We start from the raw sequence: 22,599 nt of genomic DNA, 5'->3' as shown, positions 1-22,599 counted from the left end.
GGCTATTCTGGATTCTTTGCACTTCTATCTGAATTTTAGAATCAGCTTATCGATTTCTACAAAAGAGCCTTCAGGGATTTTGAATAGAACTTCACCTAATGTATAGATCAATTCGGAGAGGACTGCCATTTCAAAGTATTGATTCTTCCAATCTATGGGCATGGACTATCTCCCCATTCATTTAGGTCTTCTTTTTTTCAAAACAAATTGTTTTGAGTAGCAGCTTTCAGTATACAGTATACAAACTCTTGCACATATTTTGTCAGATTTACTCTGAAATATTTCATATTTCTTCATGCTATTGTAAATGGTATTTTCAAAAATGTAAACATTTTCAGTTTCTGATGGTTTGTTGTAGGTATATAGAAACACATTTTAAACAGCTCTACTGAGGAATAAATACCATAAAACTCACTTTGTAATTCGACAGTTCAGTGATTTTAGTAAATTTACAAAGCTGTGCAAACATCATCACGATCAAATTCTAGAACATTTTCATCATTCCAGAAAGTTCCCTCATGCCTGGTATAGTTAATCCCCTTCCCACCTCCAGGTCTAGGCAACTATTGATCTGCTTCTGTTTCTATGACTTTGCTTTCTCTAGACATTTCATGTAAATGGAATGATACAGTATGACATTTGCATCTGGCTTCTTTCACTTAGCATGTTATTTTTGAGGTTCCTCTGTGTCCTAGCAGGTATCAGTTCATTCATTTTAATTGCTGAATAGTACTCCATTTTATAGATGTATATTTCACTTACCCATTCACCAGCTGATGGACATTTGGATTGTTTCCAGTTTGGGCTATTGTGAGTAATGCTGCTGTGAGCATTCATGTACATATATGTCTCTCTTTTTTTTAATGTTTAAGTGTGCTTTTATGGACATATACTCTTTTCACACAAATTCGATCATGCATTGCATTTTGGTCTGCGATTTGCATCTTCCTTGAATTAGCGATATATCATGAACATCCTTCCAGGTCCTCACATGTAGATCTTTTGCCTAGCAGATTCAAAAAAAGTTGTTTAACATCAGTAATATCCAGGGAGACTGAGGAAAACGATGCTCTCATCCACTGTTTATAGGGGATAAAAGCTTACATTTTGAAGGTAGAGAATGATGTACTCTCTGTCCTGAAGGAAAAAGGAAGATCCATTACAGGGCATTTTCTGTAGTAGCAGCGGATTCTATCACTAACACCATGTCCTCTCTCGTGAAAGAGTTGAATTCCGGTGAGTCCCTGGTTCCCTCTCATTTGTCTGCTCATTGCAGAAGGACCCATAACTTATGTTAGAGATCTCTGAAAAGGCTTTTCTAGCACAAATCCATGCCCGAAAACCCAGGTACCTTCACAGTGGACCTACCCCAAGTGCCATGCGTGGCGATGTGTAAGTATCTTCTGCTTGGGGGTATTTTCTCAGTAACAGAACACTTTTAATGCTACAGAAACAAAGTTGCCTTGAGTGCAGACCTGGAGGACGCGCTTTCTTTGCAAGTTCTATGGCCTATCTGCAGAAGGAAATTAGTCTGGATGAAGCTCCAGGGTGTCTCTGGGAACTCTGAGGGATGGCATTCCTACTTGTATCTCATTTGGCTCTGCTGCTAGTGATGGAGGGTCTCCTGCAGAGGCGGGGAGTGGCTGTGGCTCACCACAGGGACAAGGGCACTGGCAGCAGAAGTTCTGGGAAGTGCTCCTTGGTATGAGCCCTCCCAGAGTCTGCCATTAGCCCCACCAAAGAGCCTGTTCGTATATGTCTTTGTGTGGGCATAAATGTTTTCATTTCTCTGGGGTAGATTCCTAGGAATAGAATTGCTGGGTCATATAGTAACTTTGTGATTAACTTTTAAAGAAACTGCTTAACTGTTTTCTAAGTGGTTGATCCATTTTAATTTCTGTAAACAATGCATGGGAGTTCCAGTTTCTCCACATTCTCACCAACACTTGTATTTGTCTTTTGCTTAAAGTTATTCCACTGGGTATTAGTATGTCACTGTGTTTCTTTGTTTTAATTAATTAATTTTTGGCTGTGTTGGGTCTTTGTTGCTGCGTGCGGGCTTTTCTCTAGTCGCAGTGAGTGGGGGCTACTCATCGTTGCAGTGCGTGGGCTTCTCACTGCAGTGGCTTCTCTTGTTGCGGAGCACAGGCTCTAGAGCGCAGGCTCAGTAGTTGTGGCTCACGAGCTTAGTTGCTCTGTGGCATGTGGGATCTTCCTGGACCAGGGCTCAAACCCATGTCCCCTGCATTGGCAGGCAGATTCTTAACCACTGCGCCACCAGGGAACCCCTGTCATTGCGGTTTTAATTTGCATTTCCCTAATGACAAATGATACTGAGCATCTTTTTGTGTGCTTATTAGCTATTCGTATATCTTCTGGTGAAATATCTATTCAAATCTTTTGTCCATTTTAAAAATTGGGCTTCCTTTTATCTTCGTATTGAGTTGTACATGTTCATCATATATTCTAGATACATCTTTTACCAGGTATCTGATTTGCACGTATTTTCTCCTTATATTCTCATTTTTTTTTTGATCAGCTTTGGCTTCTTTTTATTCAGGAAGCATACACTTTTTTTTACATTCCAGAAATAAGCAAAAATAGCAGTTTTAAATATGTTACAAAGTTGGCTTTGGGGGCTAAATACGCTTTTTGAGAGAGGGACCAGCCAACTAACCTTTTCATCAAAGCACCAATGTATCTTCAGTCTTTTGCCAAGCTCCACCACAGCGGTGGCCACCTTGCATGTGCTATACACCCCAATCATGTGAAAGCTATAACGGAGAGTTGCTGCGAGTCTCTCTGCAAGGCACCAAGAACAGACAGTTCCAGCTTCCTTTCTTCAGACTGAATCAAAGTTTGGGAACTTTTCAATCGCTCTCTCAAGTAGTGCTCTCTCAGCATGAAGACTAGAATTTGTTAACACTCATATATCACAAGATACAATATATCACTTCCAATATTCTGGAAACCGCATGGTAGAAGTTATAAATAAATGAACACTAAAATTACTTTAAGAAAGTTTTACATCATTTAGTTGGTAAGGACATTTACACGTACAACACAATTTACTATTAAACATTCTATAACTGGCTTCACATAAAGATGAAAATAATACAAAATGACCTGACATTTTCAGTTAAGTGTGGAATTAAGACTGTAGTTTTACTGTAGTCAATATCAACTTTACATATTTTTGCCAATTGCTGTGCTATGCCCTTTAAAATGGGAATTTCTTCCTCGGGGTGAAATTCAATTTGGATATGTGTTCTTGCTTTGTACAAACTACTAAAATCTGAGGGACACAGCAATATCAAAGACACAAACAGTAACTGCACAATATTATCTGCTGGATTAAGCTACTACAAGTGGACAGAATTCTTCAAGTTCCAATAGCTAATAAAGCACTATATGAAATGAACAAGGTGAAACATGTTAAGAATGAATATACTCTGCACCCAGAACATGTAGCATTTCTTTAATTCACAAATCTGCCTCATTAGGCTTTTACAAAATAAATTAGTAAGATCTCAATTTGCTTGAGGCATCACAAGCTCGTAATGCCTCACTTGGCCTTCCTGTTTGAGCTGGTCTAGTAAATCCTCCTTCCGTCTTTTTCTACCTACCACCAGGTACCTATCGTGGCCCACCCCATGAGACTTACTCTTAAGACCATACTTCTGGGCAGCCTGATGTATTTGCTTCCGCTCATCATTAGTCAGCTCTGTAGAGAAAGTTAAATCCGTGTGGCTCTCCGAGATGGCGTAGTTTCTGATGATCTGTTCAGTATCTCTCTTGGCAATTTTATTTACCCTCTCTACATCAAGACCAAGCCCTGCCCGCTTATGCTGCTTTTTGACAGAGATTGGCTCCCGAATGCCCTCACCAGATTTACCTAAACCACTACCCGTCCAACCCATCTTTCTCAGCAGCTGATTTCCAATGTTATCTTCTTTGATCTGTTGTTTGTAAGCCTCCTCTGCTGAGTGACGCTGAATTTCATTTCTTGAAATCACATCTTCAGTAGCTCCTTTCTTCAAGTTGTTAATGACAGTCGGCTGGGTCTTTTTGAGGGTTTTCACAGCTTCCCCAGCAGCTTCATATTTGACAGTTTTCTTCACTTCAACTGCTTCTGCAATTACTTCACTCTCTAGAATCACCTTGCATTTCCATCGGAGTCCCATCATTCTTTCATAGACATATTCAACTGTCATTCGATTAAACTGAGCTGTGTCGTTCAGCGTGCACACAGGATTTGAAGAATTCTCATAAACTATGAGATCCTTTATATCTTTCTTCTTCCCAGATCCCCTGGTGAAGAGCCTGTTTGACATTGTGAACTTCTGACAGATGGGTAAGTGGGTTGTGTTTTTTGAAGGATTTTCAAAGCCTCATCAGCAGCTGCATGTTTACTTGTGTTTTTTTGGTTCCACAACCTTCAGCTAAGCAGCGATCTTGCAAAAACACTTGACAACGCCATGTACAATTTGGCATAATCTCATATTTGTATTCAACAGACATTTTGTTGTATGAGGCAGAATTGTTAAGGATACCAATTGCATCATTTGCATTTTCTGTAAGGATAACATTGGTCCAGTGTTTGGCAGAAGCATTAAAAATCGGCTGCCCAGGGCTTCCCTGGTGGCGCAGTGGTTGAGAGTCTGCCTGCCGATGCAGGGGACACAGGTTCGTGCCCCGGTCCGGGAAGATCCCACATGCTGCAGAGCGGCTGGGCCCGTGAGCCATGGCCACTGAGCCTGCGCGTCCAGAGCCTGTGCTCCGCAACGGGAGAGGCCACAATGGTGAGAGGCCCGCGTACCGCAAAAAAAAAAAAAAAAAATCGGCTGCCCAGAAGCATCTTTAGCCAGTACCACCAGCTCTTCTGGTGGTTTCAGAGCTGGAGGAAATTCCTATGAAGGCATGCCAGTCTGACACACCACAAGGTCCTCTCCAATCGTGTGCCTGAATTTCCATCAGACAACCCTAACTTCAATACGTTTCTGCAAGAGTTTTACAGCTAGCTCAGTAGCTCGATCCCTGGAACCATTCTTGCTGCCAGCATAACCTGTAGTTAAGTAGATATTTTGGCATCTAACTTCACAAGCATAACCATCTGTTAGAAGTTTTTCATTTTTGGGGATGTCAGCAGGAGGGGTTTCTTTTAAAGAAGCATATATATATTCAGGATTTGTCTTACATGCCTGAATACAATGAGTTAACATATATGTGTAATTAATTTTATCAGATCCAGAAGTCATCTCTGGATTAGAAAGGTTCTTCCAGATAGTTGCTGTTAATTTTTCAATAAAATACTGCTTCTCAGCTACCACTGACTCAGGAAATATCTGTGATGGTGAAGGCTCAGGAGCTGACTGGCAGTTTGCCTGCTGTGATGTGCTGCTGGGGGCAGGGTTCCCACCATCAAAATACATGTTGGCTGTTACAGGCTGGTCTTTTGTGAAAATAAATACTGATGAATCACAATACTGAGAATTTTCATCTTGTATGCTGAAAGAGTCTTGAGTATAATCTTGGTAGATGTCTCCTGGCATGCTGGCAAAATGTGTTTGTTCATTTACCTCTTTTGTTTGAGGGCCGTAAGGATCTTCCTGTCTTTCATCTTTTGAACTACTAGCTACAACGTGTACAGGCTCAAAACGAGGTCTCACATGGAATTTGGAACCAGCTTGCTTTTTAGGAGGATTTTGACCATCCCATGTTGAGTGGTGACGTTTTTGATCTTTGGAAGGTTTGGACAGCATCAGATCATATGAAGGCATCTCCCCAATATCAATACCTTCAGCCATCTGGAGAATTTTTTCCATCAAGCGTGGGCTGTACCTGCAGCCTAGGAAAACGTGGTTGGTCCAGGCAGCGGAGAGCGCGAGGAGCTGGTCTAGGGCAGCCCCGGGATAGTTGTACAGGTGCCGACAGATGAAACTGTGCCACAGGGCCCACTGCCGGTCACTTTCGTGGCTATAGCGCCACTGCTCCAGCATTGGCTCGGGCAGGGGCGGTGGGAGGGGCGGCGGCAGCGGCGGCGGCGACAGGAAGTCGCCCCCCAACAGCAGACGTCCGCCAGCCATCTTCTCCGCCCCCAAGCAGGGACCCCAGGGATGAAGCAGACTCGCTACGGGGGTCGGTGGGGGGGGCCGGGTGAGGAGGGGCACACCGAGGCGCCAAGACCAACTCCCAGGGGAGTGGAGTGTGTGCGTGACGGGCGACCGCTGAAAAGGCGAGCACGAGCTCGCGTCCCGGCAAGCCGGGAGCACGCCCGTTGCACTCCTCCAACTCGTGGAGGAGCAGGAGGAGGGCACCCGCCGCAGTCACACGCGCGCCGGGGAGGCCGAGCCAGGCCCCGCACTCCGCACCTCCGGCTACCCGCAGACTCACGCAGTGCACTGGGAAGGAAAAAAAAAAAAAAGACACAAGCACGCTTTGCTCCCCTTCCTCTAGTCTACCTACCCGCGTGCAGCCCCGAGGTTGTGAGCTATTCTCATTTTCTTAGTGATATTTTTGAACACCAAAGCTTTTAACTTTGACAAAGTTTATCAGGTTTTTTTTTTTTTTTCATGTGTCATGCTTTCGTTGTCATATCTAAGAACCTTTGCCCAACGCCAGGTCACAAAGATTTTCTCTTCTGTTTTATCTTAAATGTTTATTAGGTTTAGCTCTTACATTTAGGTATATGATCCATTTTGAGTTAATTTTATATAGTTATGTACCTGTGCAGCTTGAGGGTTGGCCAGGGACTTGTGCTATATTGAATTATGTTGGATATCATTTTTATGAGGTCAAATCTAAGATTTTTGCTTACTGGTTTTTGAGTTTTCTATCTCACATAAACAGACCTTCCTCTCTCCTTTCAAGAATGCCCACCTATGTTTTCTTCTGGCATTTTACTTTAGCTCTTTGATCAATCTAGAAAGCGTCTTGATGTGAGGCATAAATCTCACTTTTTTCCCCAAACATTTACCTGTTGTCCACCCTTTCTCCTACTGGTTTGAAATCCAGCATTATCATTCCAATGTACTTGATTCACTTTGTTTCACTGCTAAATATTCTCCTGTGTTATTATCTTACTTATTACATGTTTCACAGCTTCAGTAATGTAAAATCTGGTAGGACTGGTGCTCCCACATCAGACTTCTCCTTGCCTGTTTAGCATTCCAGGTGCACTTACAGTAATTTTGTCCAGTTCCGAAAAGTCGTGCTTGCATCTTCAGTGCATGGAATTTATATATTGATTTGTGGAGAACTGACGGAATTTAAAGAGTGAATTCACAGCATCATCTTGAGTCTAAGCCTCCCCTCCACCTAGCAATCCCTTTCCTCCCAGTTTCACTGACTTGTTCTGGGAATTAATACTATGTTTATATCTTTTCAAAGTTCAAAAAGTAGTTTTTAAAAATGAGTCTTTTTGGCCTGTGTATTCCTGACTTCTGATGTTATTGTATTGTACTCAGAAAGTGTGATCTTTACAATATTACTTCTTCAGAAGTTTTAAGACTTCCCTTGTGGCTTACTGCCATTTTTATAAGTGTTCCCATGGTCTTGAAAATAATGTGTATTCTACTAACTTCTAGGTTTTTATATTATCATTAAGCTTGTACCTTGACTGTTCAAATCTTATGCACTCATAGTGGTTTTGTTAAGCTTTGCCTCCTATGTTTCATGGGCTCCTGTTTTTTTAAAATTTATTGAGGTATAGTTGATTTATAATATTATATGTCCCACGGGTAAAAGTCCCAGATGTACAACATAGTAATTCACAATATTTAAAGATTATACTCCATTTATAGTTATTATAAAATATTGGCTATATTCCCTGTGCTGTACAGTAAGTATATCCTTGTAGCTTATTTTATACATTGTAGTCTGTACCTCTTAAACCTCTCCCCACTTTCCTCTCCCCATTGGTAACCACTAATTTGTTCTCTATATTTGTGAGTCTGTTTCTTTTTTGTTAAATTCACTAGTTTGTTTTATTTTTTAGATTCCACATATAAGTGGCAACGTACAGTATTTGTCTTTCTCTGTATGACTTATTTCACTAAGCATAATACCTACCCTCCAGCTATATCCACATTGTTGCAAATAGAAAAATTTCATTCTTTATTATGGCTGAGTAGTATTCCATTGTGTATATATGTGTGTAAGTGTGTGTGTGTGTGTGTGTGTATATATATCATACTTTCTTTATCTGTTCATCTGTTTATGGACACTTAGGTAGCTTCCATAGCTTGGCTATTGTAAATAGTGCTGCTATGAACATTGAAATCCATGTATCTTTTTGAATTAAGTGTTTTTGTTTTCTTCAGTGTTTTTGTTTTCTTCAGATATATACCCAGGAGTGGAATTGCTGGGTCATATGATAATTCTATTTTTAGTTTTTTAACAATATTTAATTTATTTATTTGTTTATTTGGTTGCACCAGGTCTTAGTTGCAGCACGTGGGCTCCTTAGTTGCGGCTCATGGGCTCCTTAGTTGCGACTTTCTGGCTCCTTAGTTGTGGCACGTGAACCCTTAGTTGCAGCGTGCATGTGGGATCAAACCCAGGCCCCCTGCACTGGGAGCACAGAGTCTTAACCACTGCACCACCAGGGAAGTCCCTCTATTTTTAGTTTTTTTGAGGAACCTTCATACTGTTTTCCACAGTGGCTGCACCAGTTTACATTCCCATCAACAATGTACTAGGGCTCCCTTTTCTCCACATCCTTGCCAACATGTGTTGTGGTCTTTTTGATGATAGCCATTCTGACAGGTGCGAGGTGATAGATATCTCATTGTGGTTTTGATTTGCATTTCTCTAATGATTAGTGATGTTGAACATCTTTTCATGTCTGTTGGCCATCTGTATGTCTTCTTTATAAAAATATCTATTCAGTTCTTCTGCCCATTTTTTTTTTTTTTTTTTGGTGATACACGGGCCTCTCACTGTTGTGGCCTCTCCCATTGCGGAGCACAGGCTCCGGACGTGCAGGCTCAGCGGCCATGGCTCACGGGCCCAGCCGCTCCGCGGCATGTGGGATCTTCCCAGACTGGGGCACGAACCCATGTCCCCTGCATCGGCAGGCAGACTCTCAATCACTGCGCCACCAGGGAAGCCCTTCTACCCATTTTTTAATCAGATTGTTTTTATGATGTTGAGTTGTATGAGCTATTTATATATTTTGGATATTAACCCCTTATTGATCATATCATTTGCAAATATATTCTCCCATTCAGTGGGTTGTCTTTTTGTTTTGTCAGTGGTTTCATTGCTGTGCAAAAGCTTTTAAATTTAGTTCCCATTTGTTTATTTTTGCTTTTGTTTCCTTTTCCTTAGGGGACAGATCCAAAAGGATCTTGCTACAATTTATGTCAAAGAGTGTTCTGCCTATGTTTTCTTCTAGGAGTTTTGTGGTTTCTGGTTTTACATTTAGGTATTTAATCCATTTTGAGTCTATTTTTGTATATGGTATGAGAAAATGTTCTAATTTCATTCTTTTACATGTAGCTGTCCAGTTTTCCCAGCACCACTTATTGAAGAGACTATCTTTTCTCCATTGTATATTCTTGCCTCCTATGTTGTAGATTAATTAACCATAAGCATGTGGATTTATTTCTTGGCTCTCTATTCTGTTCCATTGATCTGTGTGTCTGTTTTTGTGCCAGTACCATACTGTTTTGATAACTGTAGCTTTGTAGTATAGTCTAAAGTCAGAGAGTGTGGTATCTCCAGCTCTGTTCTTCTTTCTCAAGATTGTTTTGACTATTTGGGGTCTTTTGTGTTTCCATACAAATTTAAAAATTATTTGTTCTAGTTCTGTGAAAAATGCCATTGGTATTTTGATAGGGATTGCATTGAATCTGTAGATTTGCCTTGGGTAGTATGGTCATTTAAACAATATTAATTATTCCAATCCATGAACGTGGTGTATCTTTCCACCTGTTAGTGTTGTATTCAATTTCTTTCATCTGTGTCTCATAGTTTTCTGAGTATAGGTCTTTTACCTCCTTAGGTAAGTTTATTTCTAGGTGTGTTATTCTTTTTTTTAAATGCAATTGTAAATGCTGTTGTTTCCTTAATTTCTCTTTCTGATAGTTTGTTGTTAGTGTATAGAAATGCAACAGATTTCTGTATATTGACTTTGTATCTTGTAACTTTACCAAATTCACTGATAAACTCTAGTAGTATTTATTTTTATTTTGTAGTGTATTTAGGATTTTCTATGTATAGTATCATGTTGTCTGCAGACAGTCACTGTTTTACTTCTTCCTTTCCAATTTGGATTCCCTTTCTTTCATTCTCTTTCTTTCTTTCTGTCTGACTGCTGTCGTTTGGACTTCCAATAACATGTTGAATAAAAGTGGCAAGAGTGGGCATCCTTGTCTTGTTCCTGATCTTAGAGGAAATGTTTTCAGCTTTTCACCATTGAGTATGATGTTAGCTGTGGGCTTATCATATATGGCCTTTATTATGTTGAGGTGTGTTTTCTCTCTACTCACTTTCTGGAGAGTTTTTGTCATAAGTGGTTGTTGAATTTTGTCAAAAGCTTTTTCTGCATCTATTGAGATAATAATAAGCTTTTTCTGCATCTATTGAGATAATAATATAGTTTTTATTCTTCAGTTTGTTAATGTGATGTATCACACTGATTGATTTACAGATGCTGAACCATCCTTGCATCCCTGGGATAAATCCCACTTGATCATGGTATATGATCTTTCTAAAGTGTTGCTGAATTCAGTTTGCTTATATTTTGAGGATTTTTGCATCTGTGTTCATCAGTGATATTGGCCTGTAATTTTCTTTTTTTGTGAGATCTTTGTCTCTCTTTGGTATCAGGGTGATGCTAGCCTCATAGAATGAGTTCAGAAGCACTCCTCTGTATTTTTTGGAATTGTTTGAGAATGATAGGTGTTAGCTCTTCTTTAAATGTTTGGTAGAATTCACTTGTGAAGGCACTTGGTCCTGGACTTTTCTAAATTACTGATGCAATTTCATTATTGGTAATTGGTCTGTTCATATTTTCTATTTCTTCCTGATTCAGTCTTGGGAGATTGTACAGTTCTAGGAATTTGTCAATTTGTACTTGGTTGTCCATTTTATTGGCATATACTTGTTCATAGTAATCTCTTATGATCCTTCGTATTTCTGTGGTGTCGCTGATAACTTTTCCTTTTTCAATTATGATGATAGTGATTTGGGCCCTCTTTTTTTCTTGATGAATCTGGCTAAAGGTTTATTGAGTTTATCTTTTTAAAGAAATGGCTCTTAGTTTCACTGATCTTTTCCTTTTTTAAAATTTATTTATTTATTTATTTTTGGCTGCATTGGGTCTTCATTGCTGTGCATGGGCTTTCTCTAGTTGCAGCGCGTGGGGGCTACTCTTCATTGAGGTGCACATGCTTCTCATTATAGTGGCTCCTCTTGTTGAAGAGCATGGGCTCTAGGCATGCGGGCTTCAGTAGCTGTGGCATGTGGGCTCAGTAGTTGTGGTTTGCGGGTTCTAGAGCACAGACTCAGTAGTTGTGGCGCATGGGCTTAGTTGCTTCGCAGCATGTGGGACCTTCCCGGACCAGGGCTTGAACCCATGTCCCCTGCATTTGCAGGTGGATTCTTAACCACTGTGCCACCAGGGAAGTCCCTCATTGATCTTTTCTATTTTTCTTTTTTAATCTCTATTTCATTTATGTCTGCTCTGATATTTATTATTTCTTTCCTTCTACTAACTTTGGGTTTCATTTGTTCTTTCTCTAGTCCTTTTAGGTGTAAAATTAAGTTGTCTGAGAGTCTTCTCATTTCCTGAGGTAGGCAGTATAAACTTCCCTCTTATAACTGCTTTTGCTGCATCCCATAGATTTTGGATCATTGTGTTTTCATTTTCATTTGTCTCCAGGTATTTTTCGATTTCCTCTTTGATTTCTTTAGTGATCCATTGGTTGTTTAGTAGCATATTGTTTAGCCTCCACATGTTTGTGTTTTTTTCAGTTTTTCTCTTGTAGTTGATTTGTCTCATAGCATTGTGGTCAGAAAAGATGCTCACTATGATTTAAATTTTCTTAAATTTACCAAGGCTTGTTTTGTGGCCTAGCATGTGATCGCTCCTGGAGAACACTGCATGTGCACCTGAAAAGAATGTGTATTGTGCTGTTTCGGGATGGAATGTTCTGTATATATTGTCCATCTGGTCTAATGTGTCATTTAAGGCCAGTGTTTCCTTATTGATTTTCTGTCTGGATGATCCGTCCCTTGATGTAAGTGGGGTGTTTAAGTCCCCTACTATTATTGTGTTACTGTCATTTTCTCCTTTTATGTATGTTAATATTTGCTTTATATATCTAGGTGCTCCTATGTTGAGTGCACATTTATTTACCATTGTTATATCTTCTTGGATTGATCCCTTGATTGTTATGTAATGTCCTTGTCTCTTGTAACAGTCTTTATTTTAAAGTCTATTTTGTCTGATATAAGTATTGCTACGCAGCTTTTGTTTTGATTTACATTTGCATGGAATACCTTCTTCCATCCACTCACTTTCAATCTGTATCTTTAGATCTGAAGTGAGTCTCTTGTAGGCAGCACATATATGGGTCTTGTTTTTGTATCCATTCAGCCATTCTGTGTCTTTTCATTTGAGCATTTAGTCCATATACATTTAAAGCAATTATTGATATGTATGTTCTTACTGCCATTTTGTTATTCGTTTTGGGGTTTTGTAGGTCTTTTTTGTTCCTTTTTTGTTCTCATCTCTTGTGATTGGATGACTATCTTTAGTGTTATGTTTTAATTCATTTTTCTTTTTTATGTGTGTATGTAGTATAGATTTTTGGTTTGTATTTATGTTAAGTTTATATATAGCTATATATATATATATATATATATACATATATATATATATATATGATTGTTTTAAGTTGCTGATCTCTTAATTTCAAATGCATTTAACAACCCTGCATTTGTACATTCCTCCCCTTACGATTACTGTTTTTGACATGTTTTACATCTAATTGTTTTGTGTATTCTTTAACTGCTTATTGTGGATATAGATGGTTTTACTACTTTTGTCTTTTAACCTTCCTACTAGCTTTGTACATGGTTGATTTTCTACCTTTACTATATATTTGCAAGGACTTCTGTTTTTTATATCTTCTGACTGTTCTCTTTTTCAGTAGGAATACTCCCTCTTTTGCCTTAAATTCTGATACTGATATTGCTGAATCAGCTGTCTTTCAGGCTGCTACTTTTGGTAACATGTCCCATCCCTTTTATTGTCTACTTTTCAGTGTCATGGGCTGTGGCTTGTGTCTCTTTCAACAAACCCAACCCGAGAGTCTCCAGCTGGGCAAGTGGAATCCGATCACACTGGATGTGATTACTGCTAGATTAATTTCTAACATACTCCTTTGTGTTTTCTTGGCTTAAAAAATCTTACCCTGATTTATTAATCATCAAATGTCCTTTATTCCTTTTTCTTCTTCCGCTGATGTGGATGGAAGTTATATTTCTATTCTTTTAGCAATTACCTTTAAAATTTAACATGAATACCTAGTAGAGCCTATCAGTATCTCAGTTCTCTTCCCTCTCTTGCAAGGGCTCTCCCTTTCATATCATCTAGTGTATCAGCTACACCTTGTTTATAATCCCAACCAACCCTCCAAAAAAAGTCCATCATGACAGAAATAAAAAATCCAATACTTACATACATACCAAATGTGCTTTACTGCTATTTCCTTAATGTTGCTTTTTCAGTCAATTCCTTCTCAGTTCAGTGTCCTCTTTGGTTGTAGATTTTTTAATAGTTTCCAACAAGGACTGAAGAGCTGTAAATGTCTCACAGTTATTGTCTACAAATGTATTTTGCCAGTAGTCTTGAATGATAGTTTAGCTGTGTAGTATTCTAATCTGAAAGTCAAATCAATTTTCCCTCATCACTTTGAAAGTGTTTCTCATGCGATGGCTGTTGTTCTGATTGTCCTAATTTTGTAGCTATCTTTTAAATTCAGTAGCTTAAATTTTTTCCCCTTCCACTCTAATGTTTATATCTGGGTATGTTTTTGTCTAGAACAGGATTCAGTTTGAAGGCTCAGTGTTTTTTGATTGTGTAAAGGCTCTCTGCTCTTCTTTGAATTTCTTACTCCATTCAATATACTTGAGCTTCTTCCTAGGTTTCTTAGTTTCATGTCTACATTTTCCACTTCTCTATGCTTCATATGCAGTCTAGCTTTTACTTTTTTCACTTGTATTTGTCTGTTGTTGATTAAATTTTTAATTAAAGTAACTTTTTGTTTCCTTAGGAATTCTGTTTAGCTCTCCTTTCCTTAACCTTTACCATTTTAAAGATAGCTTTTCAGATTCCTGAATCATCAGAAGTTCTTGGGGGTGGACGGGGTGGCTCAGCCATTTGTTTGCATTTGCTGACTCACCCTTGATTTTCTGATTTTTTAAAAATACAGACTTTGGATTTAGGAAGTGCAAGGCATGTCTGTGTTGGCTTCTGTCAGGTGCACCAAGCACTGAGGTCCACAGGCCCTGGACTAGTTTTTACATTTGTTTCTTGCATAGATTTCAGGACTCAGATCAGGTACCTCCTCCTTGAAAGGGGCTCCTCAACCTCCCACTCCACCCCACCCCCCACAGGTGACCCCACTGCACCAGGATGCATTCCTCTAAGATGCATTTAATCATCTCACTTACTTCTGCAAAACGTAGTCATCTCAAGAGGCTAGACTCCTACCTGAAGACACCAGGGTCATAACTCAGTCCCCTTCTCTGTGGCCTGGGTAGTGATGCTCAGGACACACTTGCTCGGTGAGCAGCCTTCGCCCTCATCGACTGACTTCCTTATTACTGCCCTTTCAGACTTGTTTACGTTGCAGGCCGGGAAGGCCACATGCTTAAAGTGCTCTCTTATGTTAGCGTCAAGCGCCTCACTCCAGCCCCTGCCATCATCTTTTATGTAAGTATGAATTCTGCCACAAAAACACCCCCTTAAGGCAGAGGGTCCCTCAGTTTGGATGATGAAGTAAACTTGATCACTAAGCTCAGTGATTTTCAAGTGCCTGAGGTTCCCCCAGCCCTCAGTTATATAAATAGGTACATAAAAAAGTTCAAAACAATTCAAATAATTTACCCAACTTCTGCTCCTTGTTCTGAATTTATCCACGAAGGACACTGTTTGAATCTTCTGAGCTTGTACCCTCTACACTTCTTACATGTACATTTGTATGTTCTGAGTCCCTGGTAACAAACTGGACAAAAACCCGCTAGCTTATGAGGAAGAGTAAGGCATTTTACAAGGTGGCTAATGACAACAGCTTCTCATTACGGTCCAATAATTCAGAAGTCATGGGACCCTTGTGAATTATAGGTGTTTGACATCTTCTGATTGGAATTTCTCAGTGAGGGATAGTCCTCGGCTGTATGCAACTGTTTTGGGCACCTCTGGACCATCCACACCCCAGCCTCAGGGCCAGATTCTTCCTCCCACCCCCAGAGGGAGCCCCTATTCTCTGTCAACCTACTCCCTTTGAAGATGAGAAAAAGGACCCAGAATTACAAGGCCCTTGGAATTACAAGTCCAGGACCGTGCAGCTAATGCAGTCAAGACCAGACCTAGACAGCCTGGGTTTTATGGTGCAGGGCCCTTTCCCCCAATGAAAACTCTCTGGAAGGAAAATTCATAATTAGGAAGCTGGTGCAACATACATACACATTTTGTTTCTCCCCTGCTTAAAAGAGCTACAAACTTTCCAAGTCCTTTCATCACACCTCAAAGAGCTGTCATAGCACCAGTCTGGTTTAACCCCAAATATAATGGGATACATAGGAGTGTTCTTTCACATTAAAGTGTTTATCCACAGAAAAAAACGGCTTCTTCCATCTTTTGTGAAGTGATAAGGTTAATGTTTTCATGTACTAATGACCTAAGACTTCCTTCTTCTTTCTTCTAGGGTATCATAGCGATCATTTATATCATCCCTGGTGACATAAACTCATTAGTCAATTACTTCAGTTTTGCTGCATGGCTGTTTTATGGCTTGACGGTCTTTGGACTAGTTGTGATGAGGTTTACGAGGAAAGAACTGAAAAGGCCTATCAAGGTAAGTTGTTCCCCAAATGTCACAAGTGGCTTTGATTTCCTGAAATGAACTAGGTAGAAGTAACTATTTTAACTTCTAGGAGCATGCTTTCTATTTTCAACCTGACTCTTCTCTTGAACATCAAACTTTAGAGTGGAGTTTGCTCTTCATTTCATAGTATAGATTATGATCCAGTCAGCCATCTCATAATTTATTAAAGTTATCAACAATACCTGTGACCTGTCTCTCTAACCAAAGTGAGATGTCCAGGTCTGATAGTTCCAGGACCCCTCATGAATACACTTTCTGTCGACCGATGGGGAGTTCTGATTCTGGCCCAGACCCATTCCTATGCATGCAACCACTAACGGTCCGTGTTTGCAGTCTGTTTTGGGCTCCTTCCCACCTCCCTCCATGGCTGGTTTGGGTCCATATACCAACGAGGAAGAAGAATGTATTTTATTTTGCTTATGTTACAGGATTTTTTGGTTTGTTTTTTGTTTTTTGAAAAAACCTGTGCTATTTATTCTTATGATAACAAGTGAAGATGTAAGAAAAAGTCAGGCAAGAAGAGGGCTTCAGTAACTAGAGCAAGAATAAAGATAACGTCTTTAGCTTCAGAATGTTGTTTCACAAATCTGGTTAAAAGTCTTTCTGGCACAGTAGCTTTGACCATCACCAAGTTGCTGAAGTCAGAGAAGGCATGGAGCAGCCTGCTGGAATCAGGCAGTTCCACCTCAATCAGGGCATCAAGCAGGCAAAATCATTATGGTAGCACAGATTTTTAATCTGCGCAAAATCTCTCAAACAGAAATAAAAAGGATTTGAGAGAAAATAATGAAGTAAGGAGACAGGAAAAAAAAAAGAGATTAACATATGTATAACTGGAGTCCTTGAAGAAGAAAATGCAAATAACAGAATTCTTTTTTTTTAATTTTTATATATTTTTTTATACAGCAGGTTCTTATTAGTCATCAATTTTATACACATCAGTGTATACATGTCAATCCCAATCACCCAATTCATCACACCACCACCACCACCTCCCTGCCGCTTCCCCCCCTTGGTGTCCATGCATTTGTTCTCTACATCTGTGTCTCAATTTCTGCCCTGCAAACCGGTTCATCTGTACCATTTTTCTAGGTTCCACATATATGCGTTAATATACGATATTGGTTTTTCTCTTTCTGACTTACTTCACTCTGTATGACAGTCTCTAGATCCATCCACGTCTCAACAAATGACCCAATTTCGTTCCTTTTTATGGCAGAGTAATATTCCATTGTACATATGTACCACATCTTCCTTATCCATTCGTCTGTTGATGGGCATTTAGGTTGCTTCCATGACCTGGCTATTGTAAATACTGCTGCAATGAACATTGGGGTGCATGTGTCTTTTTGAATTGTGGTTTTCTCTGGGTATATGCCCAGTAGTGGGATTGCTGGGTCATGTGGTAATTCTATTTTTAGTTTTTTAAGGAACCTCCATACTGTTCTCCATAGTGGCTGTATCAGTTTACATTCCCACCAACAGCTTAAAAGCTATGATTCAAGAAACATTTCCTGAAGTGGGAGGGAAGGTGGGAGGGGAGACCACAGAAGGAGGGGGGGGACTTGAACCAACACACTTCCGAACTAGACTGGGCAACAAAGAAATATATTCTGATAAAACTATGGAGTTTCTTTAAAAAAAAATGCTTTGGGTATATCCACTTCCCCTTTCCTGTCCTCCTTCACCCCAATTTGCTTATAAAGGAAAGGAAATAATACAGGCATCAAACTTCTCATCACCTACACTCCATGCTGTAAGACTGTGGGCAACTTATTTAAGATATTCAAGGAAAAAAATGTAAGTCAAGTATTTTATATCCAGTCAAATTGACCTTGAAGAATAAAGTTACCAACGAAATAACTTAAAGCATATATCATTACATGAGACCTAAGGAATCGCTAGAGAATGAGCTTTAGAAACCAAAAAGTCATTGGCATAAGGTGAATATATTTAATTAAAGAACTAAGACTAAATGATGGGAGATAAAGATAGCAAAACAGTATATAAATATTAAGCACTGACAACATAATACAACAAAAATGGGAGAGAAAGCATATGAAAGTATGCCACTTAAGGAAAGTATCTCAGGAAAACTGCCTTTGGATACAATTTAAAATTAGATGCTGGGGGGAAAGAGAAGAAATCCTAGCTTATTTCATTACTGCTTATTATAGATAATATCTAAAAAAGAGGAAATAAAGGTATTAATACCTACTATTTATAATGGTAACTCTCAGAACAAAAACAGTGTTTATAGATAGATATATCCAACACACATACCCACACACAAACACATCCACAAAACCATATCATAGAAGAACCTATATATAAAGACTCGAATAGGGAAACAAATGAGAATATCTTCCTGGTTGACATTTTCTCAGTAGAATGCTTATTAGGGTTTTTTGTTGTTACTGTTTTTTGCTTGCTGATTTTTTTTTTTTTTTTTTTTGCCGTACGCGGGCCTCTCACTGCTGTGGCCTCTCCCGTTGCGGAGCACAGGCTCCGGATGCGCAGGCCCAGCGGCCCTGGCTCACGGGCCCAGCCGCTCCGCGGCATATGGGATCCTCCCAGACCGGGGCACGAACCCGTATCCCCTGCATTGGCAGACGGACTCTCAACCACTGCGCCACCAGGGAGGCCCTGCTTGCTGATTTTTAACATCCCCAAACTTTATAGAACCTATGAATCTCTTAATACTCTTATTTCTAGTTGATAGTTATATGGGAAAAAAATGAATACTTAAATTCCCCAAATGCAATACAATGTTTTTAATACATGTGTGAGGAAAGTTTCAAATGGCATTCCAAATCCAACACAAGTCACAGTTGTATGGAGGCATATTGGAAAGTGTGAGGCATGTGTGTCTCAGATGTTGGGAAACATGTTATTGTGTTAAAGGTAACCATTTACTAACAATCATACTAATTGGTCACCAGGAAGTCATTTTTAAAGCAGTTTACTTCCAGGTATAACACATGTTGGATATATTTATGCATTTACTGTTTTTTGTTATATCTGAAAACACTGGTTAGAAGTCTGGGGTTTCATATGATACATGGTAATTTTCCCACTTAAAGGAAGTAGGCCCCAGTAAGAGTTTTCCCATAGAATGTCACTCATTATGGGCAGAAAACTGACAGTAAGTCGAAGATACTTTATATAGAAATATGAAGCAATATGGAGACCAAACTTATCAGTTGTATGAATAAACCAGCTTATTCAGTTTAAATGGGTTTAAATCAGCCATTAAAAGAAAAAAATTTTCAGGCAGGTTTACAGAGCTGTGAAAAATGCAAAGTAAAAGGATAGGCAAAGAAAAATCAAGCAAATGAAAATACACAGAAAACAGGGGTTGTGATCTTATCAGACAAGCACTCAGGCCCAAAACACAAGACAAAGACCATTTAGTAATGCAAAAGGCTAAAATTCACAATAAAGAGATAACAGTTATGAAAACCTGTTCACCACGCCACACAGTAATTACTTTTATGAAACAAACTATAGGAAATACAAGGAGAAACAGACACACACACTAATAGGAGACTTTAAAACATCTCTCTCAGAACAAGACAGATCCAGGCACATCACTAGTAAAAGTGACTGCAGATCTATAAAAACGTAACAAGGTGTATCTTACAGATTCATTTCAAATTCTGAATCCCCCAAATAGCAAACAGTGCATATGGAACAGGTCTGACCACTGACAATCTTTAATACCACAAAGAAAAACCCTGATTAAAAAATCAGAAATGGGGCTTCCCTGGTGGCACAGTGGTTGGGAATCTGCCTGCCAATGCAGGGGACACGGGTTCAAGCCCCAGTCCGGGAAGATCCCACATGCCGCGGAGCAACTAAGCCCATGCGCCCCAACTACTGAGCCTGTGCTCTAGAGCCCATGAGCCACAATACTGAGCCCACGTGCCACAACTACTAAGGCCTACACGCCTAGAGCCCGTGCTCTGCAACAAGAGAAGCCACCGCAATGAGAAGCCCGCGCACCGCAACAAAGAGCAGGCCCTGCTCACCACAACCAGAGAAAGCCCACGTGCAGCCACGAAGACCCAATGCAGCCAAAAACAATAAATAATAAAAAATAAGTACATTTATTTTTTAAAAAATCAGAAATGATACAGATCACACTCTCTGACTATAATGCAATAAAACAGGAAATTAATTTTAAAAATTAAACCTTTTGGTCCAAAAGGAAATAGGAAATGAAAGTACATAAATTCCTAAAAATAACAATAATGAAAACAAGACATATAATCTATGATCGGCACTTTAAGGAAGTTCCACTACATTACTTACATCAACAAAAACGAAAACAAATTAAATAGGCAACTCAACGGGCACGAGAAAGAACAAAGAAAACCAAAAGGATATAGAAGGAATTAATAAACATAAAGAAAGCACTTAACTGGATTATCTGATTTTTAGAATTTCACCATGAATTCAGATTCTGCTGGGGTTTTAGTAAACTATATTTTCCTAGAAAACTGTCCATTTCACCTAGGTGTTTGAATTTATTTGTATAGAGTTGTACAAAATAGTTTATGATTTTTAAAAAAACTTCCTGTGTTCTGGAGATTATTTCTCCATTTTTGTTTCTTATTTGTGTGTTTATGCTTTCTCTCTCTTTTTTAAGGTAAGCTACAGGATGTTTTATTGATTTTTCAAATTATTTTTATGGACTATAACCCTGATACCAAACCTTGCAAAGATAGCACAAAAAAGGGGAGAAAATCACGGACCAATCGCACTTTTGAATATTGATATAAAAACCTTAAATAAAATAGTTTGACAAATATAATCCAATTATATTAAAAACGTATCATGACTAAGTCAAGTCTGTGCAAGGGTGGCTGAAGATTAGAATGAACTGGATTTAAGTCATGGAGATATAATTCATCATATTAATATACCTATGGTAAAACCCCCTACGATCACCTCCCACAGTTGCCAAAAACCAGATAAAATTCAACATACATTAGTGATAAAAACACAAATAGGAATTTATAACCTTTTCCTTGGCATGATCGCACACACAAACACGCCCTATGGCAAAAAAGCAATTTTAATTGATAAGGTAACACTAGAGAGATCTCTGCCAAGGTGAAGACAAAAATGCCTTCCTTCTATTTCTGCTATCAGCTAACATTGTTCTGAAGATATCAGCAAGGCAATTAAACAAGAGAAAGCAATGTGGAGCATAAGAATTAGAAAAGACTTTCAAAAGTCTACCTTTCTCCTTTCAAAGAAAATAAAATTGTGCATCTGGAAAACCCAAAAGGATCAAAGAAAAAACTATAAGAAAATATAGTGAAGTAATATGACATAAAACTAACACACTGTAATCAATAGCCTTCATTTATAAAAATGATATCCAATTAAAAGATAATGAAAGAGAACAACTCATCCCCAAACCAAAAAACACCTAGCCATAAACTTAACAAGAGGTTAGACATCACAGTAGAAAAGTAAAATTCTCCTGAAAGACCGAAAAGGTAACTTGAACAAATGGAAATCCATCATATTCTTGGATAGGGAAACTCAGCATCATTAATTTAGATGTTTAATGAGATTGCAATAAAAAACACCATCTAATTTTTTTTCCTGGAGTTAGACAAGTTGATTATAAAGTTCATATTGAACAACAAACTAGCAAAAATAGCCAGGGAAAATCTAAAAATAAGAAAAATATTAAAATATAGACTCTAAAATTGAGACACAGATGTAGAGAACCAACCAAGGGGGGAAAGTGAGTGGCGGGGGGGTGTGGGTGAAGGGTGGTGGCTGGTGGTGGCGGGATGAACTGGGAGATTGGGATTGACATGTATACACTAATATGTATAAAACGGATAACTAATAAGAACCTGCTGTATAAAAAATAAAATTCAAAAATTCAAAAAAAATATAGATTCTAAAATTTAAATATCATGGTGCTGATGCATGAAGAAAATATAAATTGCTTTGTAATTCAAGAATGAAGAAAACCTCTCCCATGACTCAAAATCAAGGAGTAATTTTTAAAAAAGGGGCAACCATAACCACCCCAAAATAAAAATGAATGCATTCAAAAAAAGAGAAGTTGAAAACACATATACATAAAATATTGGGGGAAATATTTGCAATAATATCACAAAAAAGGATAAATATCCCTAATTTAAAGAGTTACTAAAATTGAGATGGGGGTTACTAACAATTGAAATGGACAAAAGATATAAATGGACACAAGAAAATAAAACGACAGTTCAATGAAAAAAATGCAACGACACTTAAACATGAAACAAATGAACCCAAGCAAACTCAATTTTGTTTCTTAGAACGCACACCAAAATTCTAACGAGATACCATTTCTTGCCTATCAGATGGGCAAAAATCCCAAAGCTTGGCCACACTCCATTGGAGAGGCTATGGGGAAACAGCCTTCTCAAACACTGCTAGTGGAATACAAATGGTATGGCCACTACAA

General features: G+C 38.9%; 1 protein-coding gene and 1 pseudogene across 2 annotated transcripts in view; one reads left to right on the top strand and one right to left on the bottom strand.

Moving 5' to 3' along the window:
* Window positions 1–22,599, top strand: part of SLC7A9 (solute carrier family 7 member 9) — a 37,216-nt gene that overhangs the window by 10,696 nt on the left and 3,921 nt on the right. Inside the window, exons 10-11 of the mRNA XM_082607207.1 lie at window positions 14,851–14,947; window positions 15,942–16,091. Of these exons, the coding sequence (XP_082463333.1) occupies window positions 14,851–14,947; window positions 15,942–16,091 (247 nt within the window). The remainder of the gene's footprint in view (window positions 1–14,850; window positions 14,948–15,941; window positions 16,092–22,599) is intronic.
* On the bottom strand, window positions 3,531–6,086 carry LOC309795129 (NF-kappa-B-repressing factor-like; annotated as a pseudogene). Its single transcript has 2 exons — window positions 4,845–6,086; window positions 3,531–4,623 (listed from the first exon to the last, which is right to left on the bottom strand). The product of its transcript is annotated as an NF-kappa-B-repressing factor-like (transcript).

This window comes from Mesoplodon mirus, assembly GCF_964341445.2.
Source record: "Mesoplodon mirus genome assembly, chromosome: 19".
NCBI classification, from domain to species: domain Eukaryota; kingdom Metazoa; phylum Chordata; class Mammalia; order Artiodactyla; family Ziphiidae; genus Mesoplodon; species Mesoplodon mirus.
Note: the sequence above shows the minus strand (reverse complement) of the source record. Positions and strands in the feature narration are given on the sequence as shown.